Source organism: Cimex lectularius, unplaced genomic scaffold (genome assembly GCF_000648675.2).
Source record: "Cimex lectularius strain Harlan isolate CLEC.00 unplaced genomic scaffold, Clec_2.1 scaffold26, whole genome shotgun sequence".
In the NCBI taxonomy this organism is placed as follows: domain Eukaryota; kingdom Metazoa; phylum Arthropoda; class Insecta; order Hemiptera; family Cimicidae; genus Cimex; species Cimex lectularius.
In genome coordinates, this window is record NW_019392721.1 from 1,034,816 (window position 1) to 1,050,093 (window position 15,278).

A 15,278-nucleotide genomic window follows, 5' to 3' on the forward strand; every position below is an offset into this window, starting at 1 on the left:
CCTACATGGATGATACCGCAATTTTGTCCTCAAACTGGAATCCTACGCACAGCATCCAAGAAAATCTTGAGCTTAACGAAAACTGGTGCAAAAAGTGAAGACCATGATTGAAGGAAAATGTACTCACAGTACGTTCACATTAAATAAACAGTCTTTCATTCAATTCAATTAAGTAAGACAAACGTACTTATATGTATTGGGTAGAAATAAAATATAAAAAAAAAAAAGATTTTAAGTAGTCTGCGTCCTCATCCTTTTCACCTTTCTTCTTATCTAAAGTCCTTGATTTCTAGAATATATCAATGTTCAAGACACTGCGCTTCTTATTCTTCTTCTTGTTTTGTTATATTAATGACTATCTTAAATCCATAAAATACTACTCTCATTACGTTTATGTGCGGTGGTCTACTTGCAAAGGCAGGAAACCTCTTTTTCCTCTAAGCTCTTAAAACTTTATATAATTTTGAATCATTGGGTTTTAACTCAGTTTATTCGGGAAAGCGCGGGGTTTTTTTTAGACGCTCAAAAATTATTTTTTCACATATTTGCCCTTTTTTTTAGAATTCGCAAAAGCTAAAAAAGGCAAATTTTTGAAAATAGTTAATTCCTAATATTACAGCATACAAACGAGGGGAAATTTAATTTAGTTGCAATTTAAAAAAATGAAGTGTTTTAAAGAAATTTGTGTAATTTGATGCGTTTTGATTTTTTTTTTTGATCCGATTAACTTTTTTACAAAAACCCTCCGGCTTTTTAGAATCTTACATTTTGCTACGAGTGAAAAAAAGTCAACCAATTTGATTAAAAACGGGTAAAAATAGTGAAAAACTGAAAATAGGTTAAACAAACAAAAATTTGAAAAACAGCAGTTTTTGGTTTTTTCTGTGTTGAATAAAATTACGTCACAGCCGATGCATCGATTTATATCTATAAAAAAAACTATTTTACGAAGTTTATGAGTATTTTTACTGCGATGTTTCTTGGCGTATGAATTTTTTACTCTCTAGTGTAATGTTGTTTTTAGCTAGCTTAATTTCTAAATAATAAAACGTAAATGCATGTTCAAAAATGGAAAAATATTCGGAAACCGTTGTCGGTTTTGCGACTCAGTATTGAACCGTGCACGTCATCTTCAACATCTCTTCGACTCAGCAGAAACCATGACACCTATGACCACATTTTGCCCAAAAAAACTAACAAATTTAACCAAAACTAACCATTTGGTTTAATTTCATAATTTCAAAGGAAAAAAATATTTTTATTTTAATTTTCTAAGCTGGGAAATGTTGATACCTAACTCGAGAGCTGGGAGGTAACCATCCTTTAGCATTTGATATTTGCCCAATTCAAAAATAAAAATAAAGTATTTCTGTTGTTAGAAAAAAATATGTAAAATTATTTTAAAAAATATTGCAGCAAAAAGCACAAAAAGCTTTTAATAATTGATTCTTTAAAAAAAATCTATTCTGCGGCATATCCAAGCCACTTCCTTTAAGCAGATGAAAAAAATTCACTTCAAGTTTCAATTGTAAAAATCCAGGATAATAAATTCAATTAGCTTCTGGGCTCTTCTAACCGAGTTTATTGAACGAAGAAAAGACCCAGATATCGTGTGAGATCTAGTTCTGTTCCCTAATATCTTTTGTTTATGCTTAATAACCACCCTATAGGGTTTCATGGGAAGATTGGGATTTTCCTTCATCAGACCTTCTCCTGTAAATCCCAGATTTCTCGCCGGCGCTTTTCCACCCTTATCAAAGTCAACGTGACCGCCGTCTTCTCTTCTTTAGCACACGTACAATCTTGATATGCTCTCTTGTTCTTCCCCACTTTGGCTAGATAAGTGTTGTATAAGGAGGACTCAATTGAGAGTTTGATGATGGGCTTAAACGTCTGTTTTGTATGTTTTGTCTTCGACTCCCAAACCCTGATCTGTACTCTAACTTGAAGTAGTTATACCCCACTTACTATTGTCAATTCTTCTCGCTCTTTCATCTTTCTGACGATATATTACCAATCCCCTCTTGACATATAAGTACTTCTCTAAATTTCACCCTATGTACATTCCTTCCAAACTCGCTCGCGCGCTTCTAACATACATCCACCGTTCGAAAAAAATTCCTGCATATATATATATATATATATATATATATATATATATATATATATATATATATATATATATATATATATATGCAGGAATTTATTTGTCGACCAATCTTTTTAATAAACTATTCTTCCTTTCAAGGGATCAATGGCAACTTGAAGCATTGATATTATAAATATATTTAAAATTTTTGTAAAAATAACTTTTACATCTAATGGGCAAACTGATTCTAAATTCGTTGACAACCAAGAAGAAGAAAACTGCCATTCATAATGATAATGAAGATAATAATTTTTCAAATTCTACCTGTTTGGCAACTACTTTAGGGCAAAATGTTATGCATATTGGATCTTCTCGTTGCACTTTGGTAATGGGTGTTGAGCAGAAAAGTTTGATCTGCAATGATGATAATTCTGGCTCTTCAGATGTCACTATCAAATCTGCGAAGAATGAAGTGTCAGCTTTAGAGTTGCAGGTCAAAAATGTTACAAAAAATAAAACTATTGTAAATACTGAATTAGCACAAGTATATTTTATGCGAAAAAAGAAGATTGCATGATCTTAATTGAATCTTAGTTCTTATGCTGCGTTTTTCTCTTCATTGTAAGAGAAAAGTTGTACTAATTTTTGAATTATTTTAGTTTTCAATGTTAAAAGTATCGATCACTTTTTCCCTCACGAACATTCTGTATCAAGGTATGGTCTTGAAGCGAAGAACGAATTCAGTTCTTACTGCTATGTTTCGACCCATGGTCATCATCAGCGCGTATATAAATTTCAAATGATGAAAAACAATTGTTATATCAATTGTTCAAATATGTTTGTCGTAATGCTAAGTTAATAAAGACCCTGATGATGACCTTAAGATAGGTCTAAAACTTAGCAGTAAGAACTGAATTAATGAAGTCTTGAAGAAAAAAGGAAATTCAGATCTCACTGTCAAATCTGGGAAGAATGAAGACTTAGCTCCAGAGTTGCAGGTCAAAAAAATTAAAATATTGTTAATACTGATTTAGCACAAAAGCAATATTTTATGCGAAAAAAGAAGATTGCATGATCATAATTGAATCTTAGTTCTTTTCGACCTTAAGGTAGGTCGAAAACTTAGCAGTAAGAACTGAATTATTGAAGTCTTGAAGAGAAAAGCAAATCTACTTCTTACTGCCACGTTTCGACCTATCTTAAGGTCATCATCAGTGGGTATGTTAATTTTCAATGATGAAAAACAATTGTCATATCAATTGTTCAACTATGTTTTTCGTAATGCTAAGTTAATAAAGACCCTGATGATGACCTTTAGATAGGTCGAAAACATAACAGTAAGAACTGAATTTGCTTTTTTCTTCAATACCATACCAGAGTGATCGTGAATTATAACTTAATTATAATATTTTTTTATATGTTTTCGTCAGTGGTGTCTTTTTAACTTTTACATTATTTTATATTTTCAACGATTATTTGAACGTTTTAGTTACACTATGATTAATAATCAGTAAAACTTTTATTTCAGTAATTAATTTTATAATTTAAATAAATTACCCCTGACTTATGGATGAAACCACATTTGGGTCAAAAATAAACTTAGTAAAACTACATAGATATTTATATTTGTTTGTTAAGTTTGTATGTTATCTGTTATTATTACAAAAAAATTAATCTCCTTACAGTTATTCGTTTACCACAATTATCGTTATAGCAAACAACCTAAATTACGTAGAGCCAATACATGCAAGAAAAATACCACCACTCAAAAAGTGGTTAGGTTTTTTTAAGGGTCGTACAACTGGATTTGTAAAATAGTGTGTTTTCCCTTAAGTCTTGGACGAAAGACAAAGTGGTTGTAAATGGAAAAAAATGTTAAATATAAAATTATTGGCCAATTCGTATAGTGCATGGAAATAAAGGCTAATAAAAAAAATCAAAATAACCTATAAAACACATGGTATACAAATAAACAAAGATTTTATTTCACCAAACACTACATACACTCTACAACACTTTCAATGGCACATAAATATCCATTTATCATCCCAGATTCATCGTGGAAAAAGAAAGAATGTACGACCTACCTCGGTGACTCGTCATTCCAGGAGGAAAAGGTGGGAATTGTTTATAGCAATTGCAAACGCGACGCGGTCGTTAAAGTGGGTAAGAATAACGTAATTTTTTTTCTAAATCCTTCTCACCAATTCCCTTCTTTTTTGTTCAATTTTCAATTTTTCATGATTTTTTTTAGCGGGTGGAGTAATACTTGGTGTAATGTTATCGAACCTCTGCGCGACAAGTAAGTACGTTAAAAAACAAAAGGGGTTTTTACAATTTTGCCCAATTAAAAAAATTATAAATGCATAAAAAATGTAAAGTAAATGTGAACTAGGTGAGGGGTTGTTTTAAAAGAATAAAAATTGATATTATTCAAGGCTGAGTAGGTAGATCAGCTTTGAATATTGTGTTAAGGGAAAAGCGAGTACGCGACCCTGCGGGACTCTAGACAGAATTGGGTAAATGAAGGAAAACAGAAGTGTTTTGGGCAATTTTGAAGTGACTGTCTGGAATATGATTTTAATATAATGTACTAGGTACGATGGAACAAGGTAGGTATCAATTGCCTGAGAATCCAAGAAGACACCTTACAAGTTGTGTAAAAGCTAGTCTAGTAGGAACCTCAAAATCCGATCGTGACAGATAATTTAAGAAGGTTACAGGCATTCATTATACAGGCTTAGTAAGGGTCTAGTATCTTACTAATTATAAAGAAAAAAGTGATGTCAGCAATAACTGCTTGACTTGGTTTCTTTTTCTTAAGACTTATATATGAGTCTGAAATCAGGCCAATACAAGCCGGTGTCCTACAAGGGAGTATCCTTGGTCCTATCCTTTATACCATCTATACTGCTGAACTACCTACTCACCCCAATATCGTCATAACCACCTACGCGAACGATACTGTAAATTTGTCCTCTAACATGAATTCTACCCAAGCTACCTCTAATATCCAAGAACACCTTGAACTCGTCGAAGGTTGGTGCAAAAAAGTGGAGGACAAGATTAAACGGATTAAACGGAGAAATCCAATGTACGTTTGAAAAAGCAGTCTTGCCCTCCACTATACATCAACAATGAAGAGATACCGACTTCCACTCAGGTCAAATACCTAGAACAACCTTGACAGCAGACTGACGTGGAATCCCCACACAAGACTTAAAAGACACCTCAACAGAAGACTTGGACAATTACGCAGACTACTAGGACCAAAATCCGGGTTGACCATCAGCACTAAACTGACCTTATACAAGACTTTACTACGACCACTTTTGACATACGGTGTTGAACTGTGGGGTTCCGCCAAACCATGCAATATCCAGCGTATCCAGTCCTTCAATATCAAAAGTCATCAGACAAATCGTCAAAGCTGCTTTTTACGTCTCTAACCTCACGATCCACAAAGACCTCCACATTCCTTTTGTCCACGAACTGATCCATTCCTGATTCCAAAAATTTCCTACCACCCTATCGATCCATCCAACCCTACCCCTAGAGCCCTCTCCATATAATCCCATCCCGAGAATCCACCACGTCGCCTAAACCGACGATGGCGACGAGACCTCCTTGCCCCTCAATCCTTTAAAATAAGTGCCACCACTGGCTGGCTTCTCGTGGCATGCGTCCTCCGGGTGTAGCGCTGGCATCAGTGTTAGTGCTGTGACCGAGCGGTGAGCAATATACATTGTGAGCACATTTGTATTATGTACAAGTCTGTATAGGCTACAAATAAAAAAATAAAAAAAGACGTATAGAAAAAAAATAGAAATTCCATATAGTAGAGAAGTGGGTAGAACAAAATAAATAGATAGGTTATGATGATTGTTTTTTTTTTACGTAGACAAACAAGTATTTAAGAGGAATTAGGTCGTAACCAGATTTTTGTAGTTTTTTGGGGATTACAGATTAAAACCATAAAACATTTTTGTTTTTAGAAAAGAAGTTAAGGTGAAATAAATACTAGGGTTATTCACGATGTAAGATGTGTAACTCGTGTTAACTCGAATAGAGAAATGTCCAGAAAGATCGTGAACACCCCCTTCTTTTCGTAGCATGCTAAACGTTAATATTTCCGCAGTCCTGCGGGTGGTAGAACCAAAAATAAAGCTATAGCAGTCCTTTAAGGCTTGTTGTTATTTGCTTTTTTTTTGCGTTAAATTGTAAGATGCCAGAAGTTAATAAAAAAGGAAAATTAATCAATACTTTCATTCAAAATGCTATCTATTCACTCGAAAAGTACTAACAAATGACACGCTTCCATTCCAGCCGACATATCTTACTTGTATGCTAAGATCCAACAGCCTCCAACTTTATAGGTTAGGGGATACATCTATTATAAATGAGAGTAGAAGGATAGGTCAGAAATTAACAAAAGAAATGTTTTGATATGATTTAATTAATGCATATTTAAGAATAAAAATACGTCTTAATAAAAAACAGCTGTTAAATTCATGGCTGCCATGTTGGTTACCTACGCCCTAACGGATAGCAATGTAACTACATTTTTGACCTGGCATCTAGCATAGATCGAGCAATGTTAACTAGCCGATTCTTACAAGTCTACGTCATCATTTTTCTCGATCTAGCAGGACCTAACAGGGTTAACACAAAGATCGTGAATACCCCTAATATAACATTTATGCTAAACAGACATTAAGTCGCTTAAGGGGGATAACTTTGCTTTCGGGTTTGTTTCTCACACGCGTTTCTCACTGAAGAGGTCGAAATGTCGGATGCTTTCAACGACTCGCAGACCAACACCCAGCATCACATATCTATACTATTTATGCTAACAGAAAATATATTTATCAATGATTATTCGGAAATCGTGAGATGCGGGCTGGTGTGATGTAGGTTTCAGTAAAACATTTTCTTTATCGCGCCAACGTTTCGATCTTTATTGAGATCATCTTCAGGGCATGGATTCTCAAACATTGTTTAAATTTATCAAAAATATTTAGAATGTGGAAAAAAGTAAATTTATACAATGCAAATAATTTTTTTTTTATATATTCAATCAAAGTATTTCTACTCACTCAAAGTGTTTAATTTCTGTGTAATTGTGCCATTCTTGCGTGTCGTGTCGAGAGTGCCAGTGAGCTTTTGCTATTTTGTGTTTATATTGGATTTTGAAATGGTGGGGAAAGAAAGACATTTTTGTATAATGAATCGGCTTCTTTGAGGAGAAAAGAGCCGACGAAGGGAAAAAACGGTTCGGCCAGAATACACTTTCAGGATTATATATACAGGGATAAATAAGAAAAGGAAAGCTAAATTTTGGAAAAATTAGACAACGGCATTGTCTGGATGTCAACACGACACACGAGAATGACACATCTACACTGAAACAAACACTTTGAGCCCTGAAGATGATCTCAATAAAGATTGAAACGTCGCACAATAAAGAAAATGTTTTTCTGAAACCTACATCACACCAGACCGCATCTTACGATTTCCGAATAATCATAGACTGACGGTCACTAATCACCACACATATTTATCAATTTTTCTTTCGGTTGTTCATGAATTAAGCTTTTTCCTCCATGTAAAATCATATTTAAACGTGAAATTTACTTCCTAACACAAGTGTTAATATTCACAGCCAATTTTCTTTTCTAAATGTATTATATGAACAAAATGAAAGAGATGTTAGATAAGTAGAGCGCAGGTATTGTAAATTTTCGAAATAACATGGTTAACATGGGTATCAAACGATTTTTTTTGTTGGTTTGCGTATTAGCCACGTTTGAAAGAACAACTAATATATTTTACTTAAACCGAAGGGGAGAACAATCTTGTAATTGAAGTTTTTTCTAGAAAAAAGAGCAACATTATGCACATGGCCGACTTGGCCTTTGTTCATCGGTGCGGGATTGGGACTCGGAATGGCGTCTGAAAATTGCAAAAGAGATTTAAAATCTCTCTATACGCCGAAACCGGACGAAAAGAAACAATTCATGGATTCCAAACGACGTTATAAAAACAAGGTATGTACTTTTTGTAAATGGTCCTACTTCTACGTTTACAATATATTGTGGATGTGAAATCGTGTTTTTTTTTTTCAGTTTTGTAACGAATGAAAATATAAACCTCAGATCTTACAATGTTCTTTGTGCCAGCATCGTTTCATAAAACAAGTGAGTAATGTCAAACGCATATATATTTTACTCATTATCAAAGTCGTTTTGTTTTTGCAGCCTTGTTCTCTGTCGTAAAAACCAAAAAGTCAATGACGTTTGAGTATTGTTTAAGTATTGACGATTCTTTTTTCTCCACGATTTCTTATACACAACGTATATACTCCACAATAAAAAATACGATAATACTAAATATATGTGTTTTTTCTTTTAACTTTGACATACGTGAAAACACAGAAAAAAAATTAAAAAATATGACCCTATAACGAAATATAAAGTGTATGTACCCAAGGTTTAAAATTTTCAGTAATGATTACGAAATGTGTACAAATATCCTTAAAAACATTCGTGTCTCACATATTTATATATACTAGCCTTATAATAAAAATAATTTGGAAAGTTTATTGGCACAAATAACTGAGGTCATCGCATGTTTTACTTTTCTTTCTGATCTTCGGCCTGCAGCCATTTAAACGTCTCGTTGTATTACTGATTCTGCTTTTATATGAAACTAAGTCGACATACAAAAAGGCAAGAGTCTTTCCATTGTAGCTCAGTTTGTCAACTACAGAACAAAAACATCAATATACAGGGTGTTACAGGGTGTCAATACTGCCATTATGGATTCACGAAATAAAACATAGTTTAGTGCCACAAGAACTTGTTATCTATATTGATTCTTTCCGGAGATAACATTTTTGTAATTTTAGTCTAAAATCAATTTTTTTACATCAAATCGTAATTTATCTACTTCAACATTATTTAAATACAAATTCGACCTTTATTTCGCAAACTACATTAAATTTTCTCCGAGGTAACATTTTTGTTGGAAAATTCTGGTTTCCGAAAAACATGATGTCCAAACCAACGAGAGTAACAACCCAATAATATCGTACATTTCATACTTTCAATAAAAGCGTTTATTAGTTGGTAACTTCTAACCAAGCACAAATCCAGGAATTTCTCATGTCCCCCTGCCGAAGTCAAATATGTCCTTACCTGATTACCTTATCGCAAGTTTCCTGATCTTATGACGTCCAGAATCCTCCGTGAATTTCGTAAACAAGCCATAATTTACCTCACATATCTCTAAAACTATATACTCCGCACTACACACTTCCCCTTGCTTTGGAAATTCTCAAATATCATCTTATTCCCCAAGCCAGGAAATCCTGCTCATAATGCATGTTCCTACCGTTCAATCAGTCTGTTCCCTCTCTTCTCAAAAATATTTGAGAAGATCCTATTAAAACGTTAGATCCCTTAACTTAAATCTCACCATATTCTCCCGGACCATTTGGTTTTCGCAACAATCCACAACCCAACAGGTGATTTGCGTTGTAGACCATATAACCTCATCCCTCGAGCGAAAAGAATACTCTGCGGGAGCCTTCCTAGACGTATCACAGTTTGATCGTGTATGGCATGAAGGTATGTACAAATTAAAGCGCGTCACAAACACCTTATACTTAATCATTCGATCCTACCATACTGGACGATATTTCAGGGTCCATCATGGGTCGGACTACTCCGACTACTGTCCTGTGGGAGCGGGAGTAGCCCGCTAGCCTGTGGTGCTGAACACTCTTGTACCTCCTCTACGAATCCCGTCCACACCTTCTACTCTCCTTGCATTCCTTCGCTCAAGACACCTTTCGTCCAATCCCGATCCTGAAAAAGCGTCGGAGGAGTTCCAATCACACGTATAACGGATTGCCGTATAATATGGAGAGTAAAAATAAATGAAAACAAGTGCACCCATATTACGTTTACCCTCCGAAGCAAAACTCCTCACAGAATACACCTCAACAGAATCCCTATTCCCAAAGCTGACTGCGTACAATACCTTGGGCTCTATCTTGACTCACGACTGACGTGGAAAGAACACGTCCAAATAAAAAAACAAGAACTGAATAGCTGATTTGGACTACTGTACTACTAGGACGCAAAACTAAATTCTCGTCAAAAAACAAACTAACACTGTACAGAACACTGAAACCGATTTGGACAACGGACTAGAAATGTGGGACACCGCTAACTGACTAACATCAAACGAATTCAATCCTTCCAATCCAAAGTCCTTAGAGTTATAGTACAAACTACTTACTATATCTCCAACGGCACCCTCCAGAATGACCTCAAAATACCCTTTGTAAATAATATTTATTTAGAAATCGTGAGATGCGGTCTGGTGTGATGTAAGTTTCAGAAAAACATTTTCTTTATCGTGCCAACGTTTCGATCTTTCATGAGATCATCGTCAGGGCCTGGGATATACAAACATTGTTTGCATATAACAATTACATTTTGAATGTGGAAAAATGAATTTATACAACGCAAAATATATTTTTTTTAATATATATTCAATCAAAGTATTTCTACTCACTCAAAGTGTTTGTCTTCTGTGTAATTGTGTCATTCTTGTGTCGTATCGAGAGTGCCAGTGAGATTTTGCTATTTTGTGTTTATATACGTTGGATTTTGAAGGGGTGGGGAAGGATGTCGATATATAAAAGACATTTTTGTATAAGGCGTCGGCTCTTATCCGATAACTTCAAAATAGCTTTCAAAAATTATAAAACAATTCAAACAGTTTATTCCAAAATTAAAGATGCCACACCAATAACAAATAAATCTGACGTAATCCACAAGATCAACTGTTTAAACTTTGTCCCTTCTTTTCCTCTTGTCATTGCACGTGACTTTAACGTACCGTATGAGCTGATCTCTAGGTTACATGGTTGTGCTGTACACTCTTTTCAGAGTTTGCCATGTATAAAAATATAGCTAGGTCAAATCAGAGCTCCTTGCTTGCAATACCACGAGAAGAATGTATCTAATTTTTGTTACCAACTAATAAACGTTTGCAGTAAAAATATGATATTTACCATGTTCTTTTTTTGCTGCTCTTGTTATGTACGTTATCACTTCTTTTTAAAAGGACAGTCCCTACTCACAGTAAGTTGTTTTGCAACGATCCGGATTTCGAGCCTTTTAGCTCATCATCAGGTTGAAGGACTTCTACAACCACGTCTCTTGACATGAATCGCTAAAGTGAACCGCTGATACCTCCGCCAACGCGACGTTCCAATTATCATCTGATTTTTTTAATGACGCTCAATTTGAACGTGAGAACCATGGGTGGGAAGAATCCGCTGGTATCATAGTGTCTATAGTTGTGGGTTTTCTATATACATCTATTTCAACTAGGTTGTTTATTATGGACAGATTTAGGTCTAAAATGTTCAAACAACCATCTTTGCCAATTCGCACGTTCAAATTGAGCGTCATTAAAAAAATCAGATGATAATTGGAACGTCGCGTTGGCGGAGTTATCAGCGGTTCACTTTGGCAATTCATGTCGAGAGACGTGGTTGTGGAAGTCCTTCAACCTGATGATGAGCTAAAAGGCTCGAAATCCGTATCGTTGCAAAACAACTTACTGTGAGTAGGAACTATCCTTTTAAAAAGTATTGAACACCACACTCACTCCATCATTTATCATTTCTATACGTTATCACTTTTTCAACCTTGCAAAAGAAATTTCGCTACAAGTTCGAAAATATGAGAAAGTGAGCATATCCTTCTGATACTTATAAAAAAAAGCAACTTGATGTAATCCCCAATGATTTTGATAGAAAAGTCATTGCATGAACCACAATTGAATATTGAAAAAAAAAATACACGGGTTTTGCTATTGTTATTATTTTGGACGGCTAGTGTGTATCCGGAAGGGCGAATTTTTCAACGGAAATTTTGTTATCTAGCAGAAAATTTAATATAGTTTCCGAAATAAAGGACAAAATTTCTATTTAAATGTCGTTGAAATTGAGAAATTACGATTTTACGTAAAAAATTTGATTTTAAACTAAAATGAGAAAAATTTAATTATCTCTGAAAAAAGTCAAGATACATATCAGATTCAGGTGGCACTGAACTAAGATTAGTGCATCCACAATGGCAGTATTGACATTTCACCCTGTAACATTAACACCCTGTATATAACGTAAAAACCAAAATAGACATTCGTTTTCTCGATATTTTAAACAAACAAAGTTGTGTTATTATATACCAAAAATTTCTTCTTCATGATAAAAAATTTGTCATTGTACTAACGACCAAACGTTAGTGTTATTCAGAGACTTTTCTTTAACGTATAAGGGTAAAAAATGGAAACATACCGACACACATAAAAAATAACTGACTTATTTGGACAATAATCAAGCTAAATTCTATGTCATCGACAAGACGTTGTATGCTGGAACACAACGATAAGACAAAGAAACAAAGTGCCTCAATTTTGCTTAAAATACGGTAAATAATTTTAATTATTATCAGGAAACGCCAAAAGCATAAGAAGTTCTCTATTCAGAATAATCTAGTCTAATCATATTACAACAATGATACGGTTAAAGACACACAACATAAACATAAGCTACGAAGCAACCCGTAAAATTTGACCGAGTCCTCTCTTCATTTGCTCAATAGTAAGTAGAGAAAGAAGTCTTTGCCAAATGGAAAGAGATCTGGAATAAATTTGACATTAGGACACACACACACACACACAATTTCCGAATAAAGCGTGTAGATTGGTTACAAAAGTTCCAATATCCTCGATAATTACACAGGATTGGAGTGGAAGACTAAAAACTACCTCAAGAGATTTCATATCACTGATGATGACAAACGACGCAAACGTCGGAACATTATGTAGAATGCATAATTTTGATCAACATAGAGTGGAGCTATAGAGAAAAATGTACCTCAGTGGTGGGGATTGTCCTCCAAGTTTTAACCATCCATTCACTAGGTGACCATTGTGAGCAAATTTACATATCATCTCATTTTATAGCACATTTTATAGGTTAAGTTAAATAAAACACAATTTATTAAGGTTTTTAATTGATATAAAAAAGTCAGTGTCACGAGCGGGATTCGAACCCACGATCTTCGGCTAGATACGCCGCTGCTCTACCACTACACTCTATCGTGTCTTCGATCCACTCGGACACTAAATTCCCATCTCAACCCAACCTTTTGAATTTTCCTTTTCTTGCCATTTTTAAATATAATAATATTTATTAATATATAAGATATTAATTGGTCAAGCGGACCACGAAAGTGAATTTAATAACACGCCGTAAATAATTTGTGTTATAAAAATGACTAAAGGTCTTTGACATGTTTTCAAATTGTTTATAAGTAATGCCAATTTTTATGGAGAAACTCTAGCATTTCGGAATAAACCACAAAACCAGAAATATATGCCTTATTACTGAGAGTCAGAATTGGGTGGAATTTTTGGGTGTCCAAATAACAGTGTTGGGCAAAAATTAGTTATGTCTAATGATTAATGATTTATCACTCAGACCGTTGGTCATGATTGGTAGTAAGTGACTAATTTAGTCATATGTGATTGATGGCTAAATTAATCATGATTAGTAATTAAATACGAGGCACGACTAATTTAGTCAGAATGTGGTTAGTCATGACTAAATTTCGATAAATCTTGTTCAAATGAGTGCTCAAAAAAATGAAAAATACACAACTTCATCACTTTAAAAAATTTTTCTAACAGAATTAATTTTGTCAAAACGAAAATCCTTCAACACCTTATTTATCAAAAATCAATCTTCCTATTATAAGTAAAACTACGTCTTTATGAAAAGCCAAAAAATAATGATAATAATAATAATAAATTCTAGAACAAGCTACGCTTTGAAAAGTAAATATGTTTATATAACCGATCAAAGGAAAAATATTTCTTTGAATTAAAATTTATTCCCCTTGAAAGGAGAGATTTCTACATTATTTGGAAAACTGAACATCTAAGGGTCTTGATTGTAATTAAATAGACATGGAGAATAATTATGGCACTTTTCGTTTATGATAACACTTTTTGAAGGTTGGCTTTATGCACGACTCTCACTCAAAATTTATATCCGGAGTCTGTTGGATTTTGGTAAGTAGGTCATTGTAGCCAGAGTTGGGCAAAATCAACCTAATTCAATCATGATTAAGAATTTTGCTTGAACTTTAATCAGGATTGAATTAGTCATGAGTAAATTAATTATTGTAGAAATGATAAATGACGGAGTGAGTGTGGTGTTCAATCCTTTTTAAAAAGATAGTTCTTACTCACAGTAAGTTGTTTTGCAACTATCCGGATTTCGAGCCTTTTAGCTCATCATCAGGTTGAAGGACCTCAACAACCACGTCTCTCGACATGAATTGCCAAAGTGAACCCGCTGATACCTCCGCCAACGCGACGTTCCAATAGCAGCTGATTTTTTTAATGGCGCTCAATTGAACGTGCGAAACGCGGAAATTATATCACAAATAAATATTATACTAGTAAATACTTAATATTATTAAATTACTATAATAATAATAATTAAAATAATTAGTTTAATTATTTGGATGTTTGATATTATTTATGTACATATTTAAAATGGGAGATAGATCAAAATCTGTTATATTATTAATGCATTTATCACCATGTTCAATTTTACATTTTTTAATTTCAAATTTCTCAAACCTAAAGACAAAGTAGACAACTTGGGAAAAAGCGGGTTTTACCAAATCAATTGTAATGATTGTGATATTAAATATATAGGACAAAGCGGTAGAGAAATAAAACCAAGAGTAAAAGAACACTTGCCTAAATCGAGCAAATTTTCGGAATTTAAGGACCTGGATTCTAAAAGAAACAAAACATAATTTCAATTCAAATCTAAATACAAGAGTGTTACATAGTTTCAACAAAGGGAAAGAACTAGATTGGTTTGAGAAATCTGAAATTAAAAAATGTAAAATTGAACATGGTGATAAATGCATTAATAATATAACAGATTTGGATTATTGTAATGTTATTATTTTTGTAGTAATTTAATAATATTAAGTATTTACTATTATAATATTTATATGTGTTATAATTCCCACTTTTCGCACGTTCAAATTGAGCGCCATTAAAAAACCAGCTGCTAATTGGA

The 15,278-nt window shown here is 33.8% G+C and overlaps 1 protein-coding gene across 2 annotated transcripts; it reads left to right on the forward strand.

The window, feature by feature from the left end:
- The first annotated feature begins 4,033 nt into the window (after positions 1 to 4,033).
- LOC106663966 (MICOS complex subunit MIC10-like) lies at positions 4,034 to 8,479 on the forward strand. 2 transcript variants are annotated; one of them, XR_001340117.2, is made up of 5 exons: positions 4,034 to 4,255; positions 4,344 to 4,395; positions 7,967 to 8,136; positions 8,215 to 8,286; positions 8,347 to 8,479. XR_001340117.2 is itself a non-coding variant. In XM_014389228.2 (5 exons), the coding sequence occupies exons 1-4, from the start codon at positions 4,111 to 4,113 to the stop codon at positions 8,227 to 8,229; spliced, it is 378 nt and encodes a 125-aa protein (XP_014244714.1). In that variant the 5' UTR covers positions 4,034 to 4,110; the 3' UTR covers positions 8,230 to 8,286; positions 8,347 to 8,479. The 2 variants fall into 2 exon arrangements, 1 of the variants encoding a protein (XP_014244714.1); XM_014389228.2 differs by having other exon boundaries at positions 4,344 to 4,391.
- The last annotated feature ends 6,799 nt before the right edge of the window (positions 8,480 to 15,278 follow it).

Excerpts from the sequence above, each read along its gene's own strand:
- LOC106663966 (XM_014389228.2), top strand. The coding sequence starts at position 4,111 with ATGGCACATAAATATCCATTTATCATCCCAGATTCATCGTGGAAAAAG. Across the intron at positions 4,256-4,343 it reads CGACGCGGTCGTTAAAGTGG|CGGGTGGAGTAATACTTGGT; the intron begins GTAAGAATAACG and ends GATTTTTTTTAG. Across the intron at positions 4,392-7,966 it reads ATCGAACCTCTGCGCGACAA|AAAAAAGAGCAACATTATGC; the intron begins GTAAGTACGTTA and ends AGTTTTTTCTAG.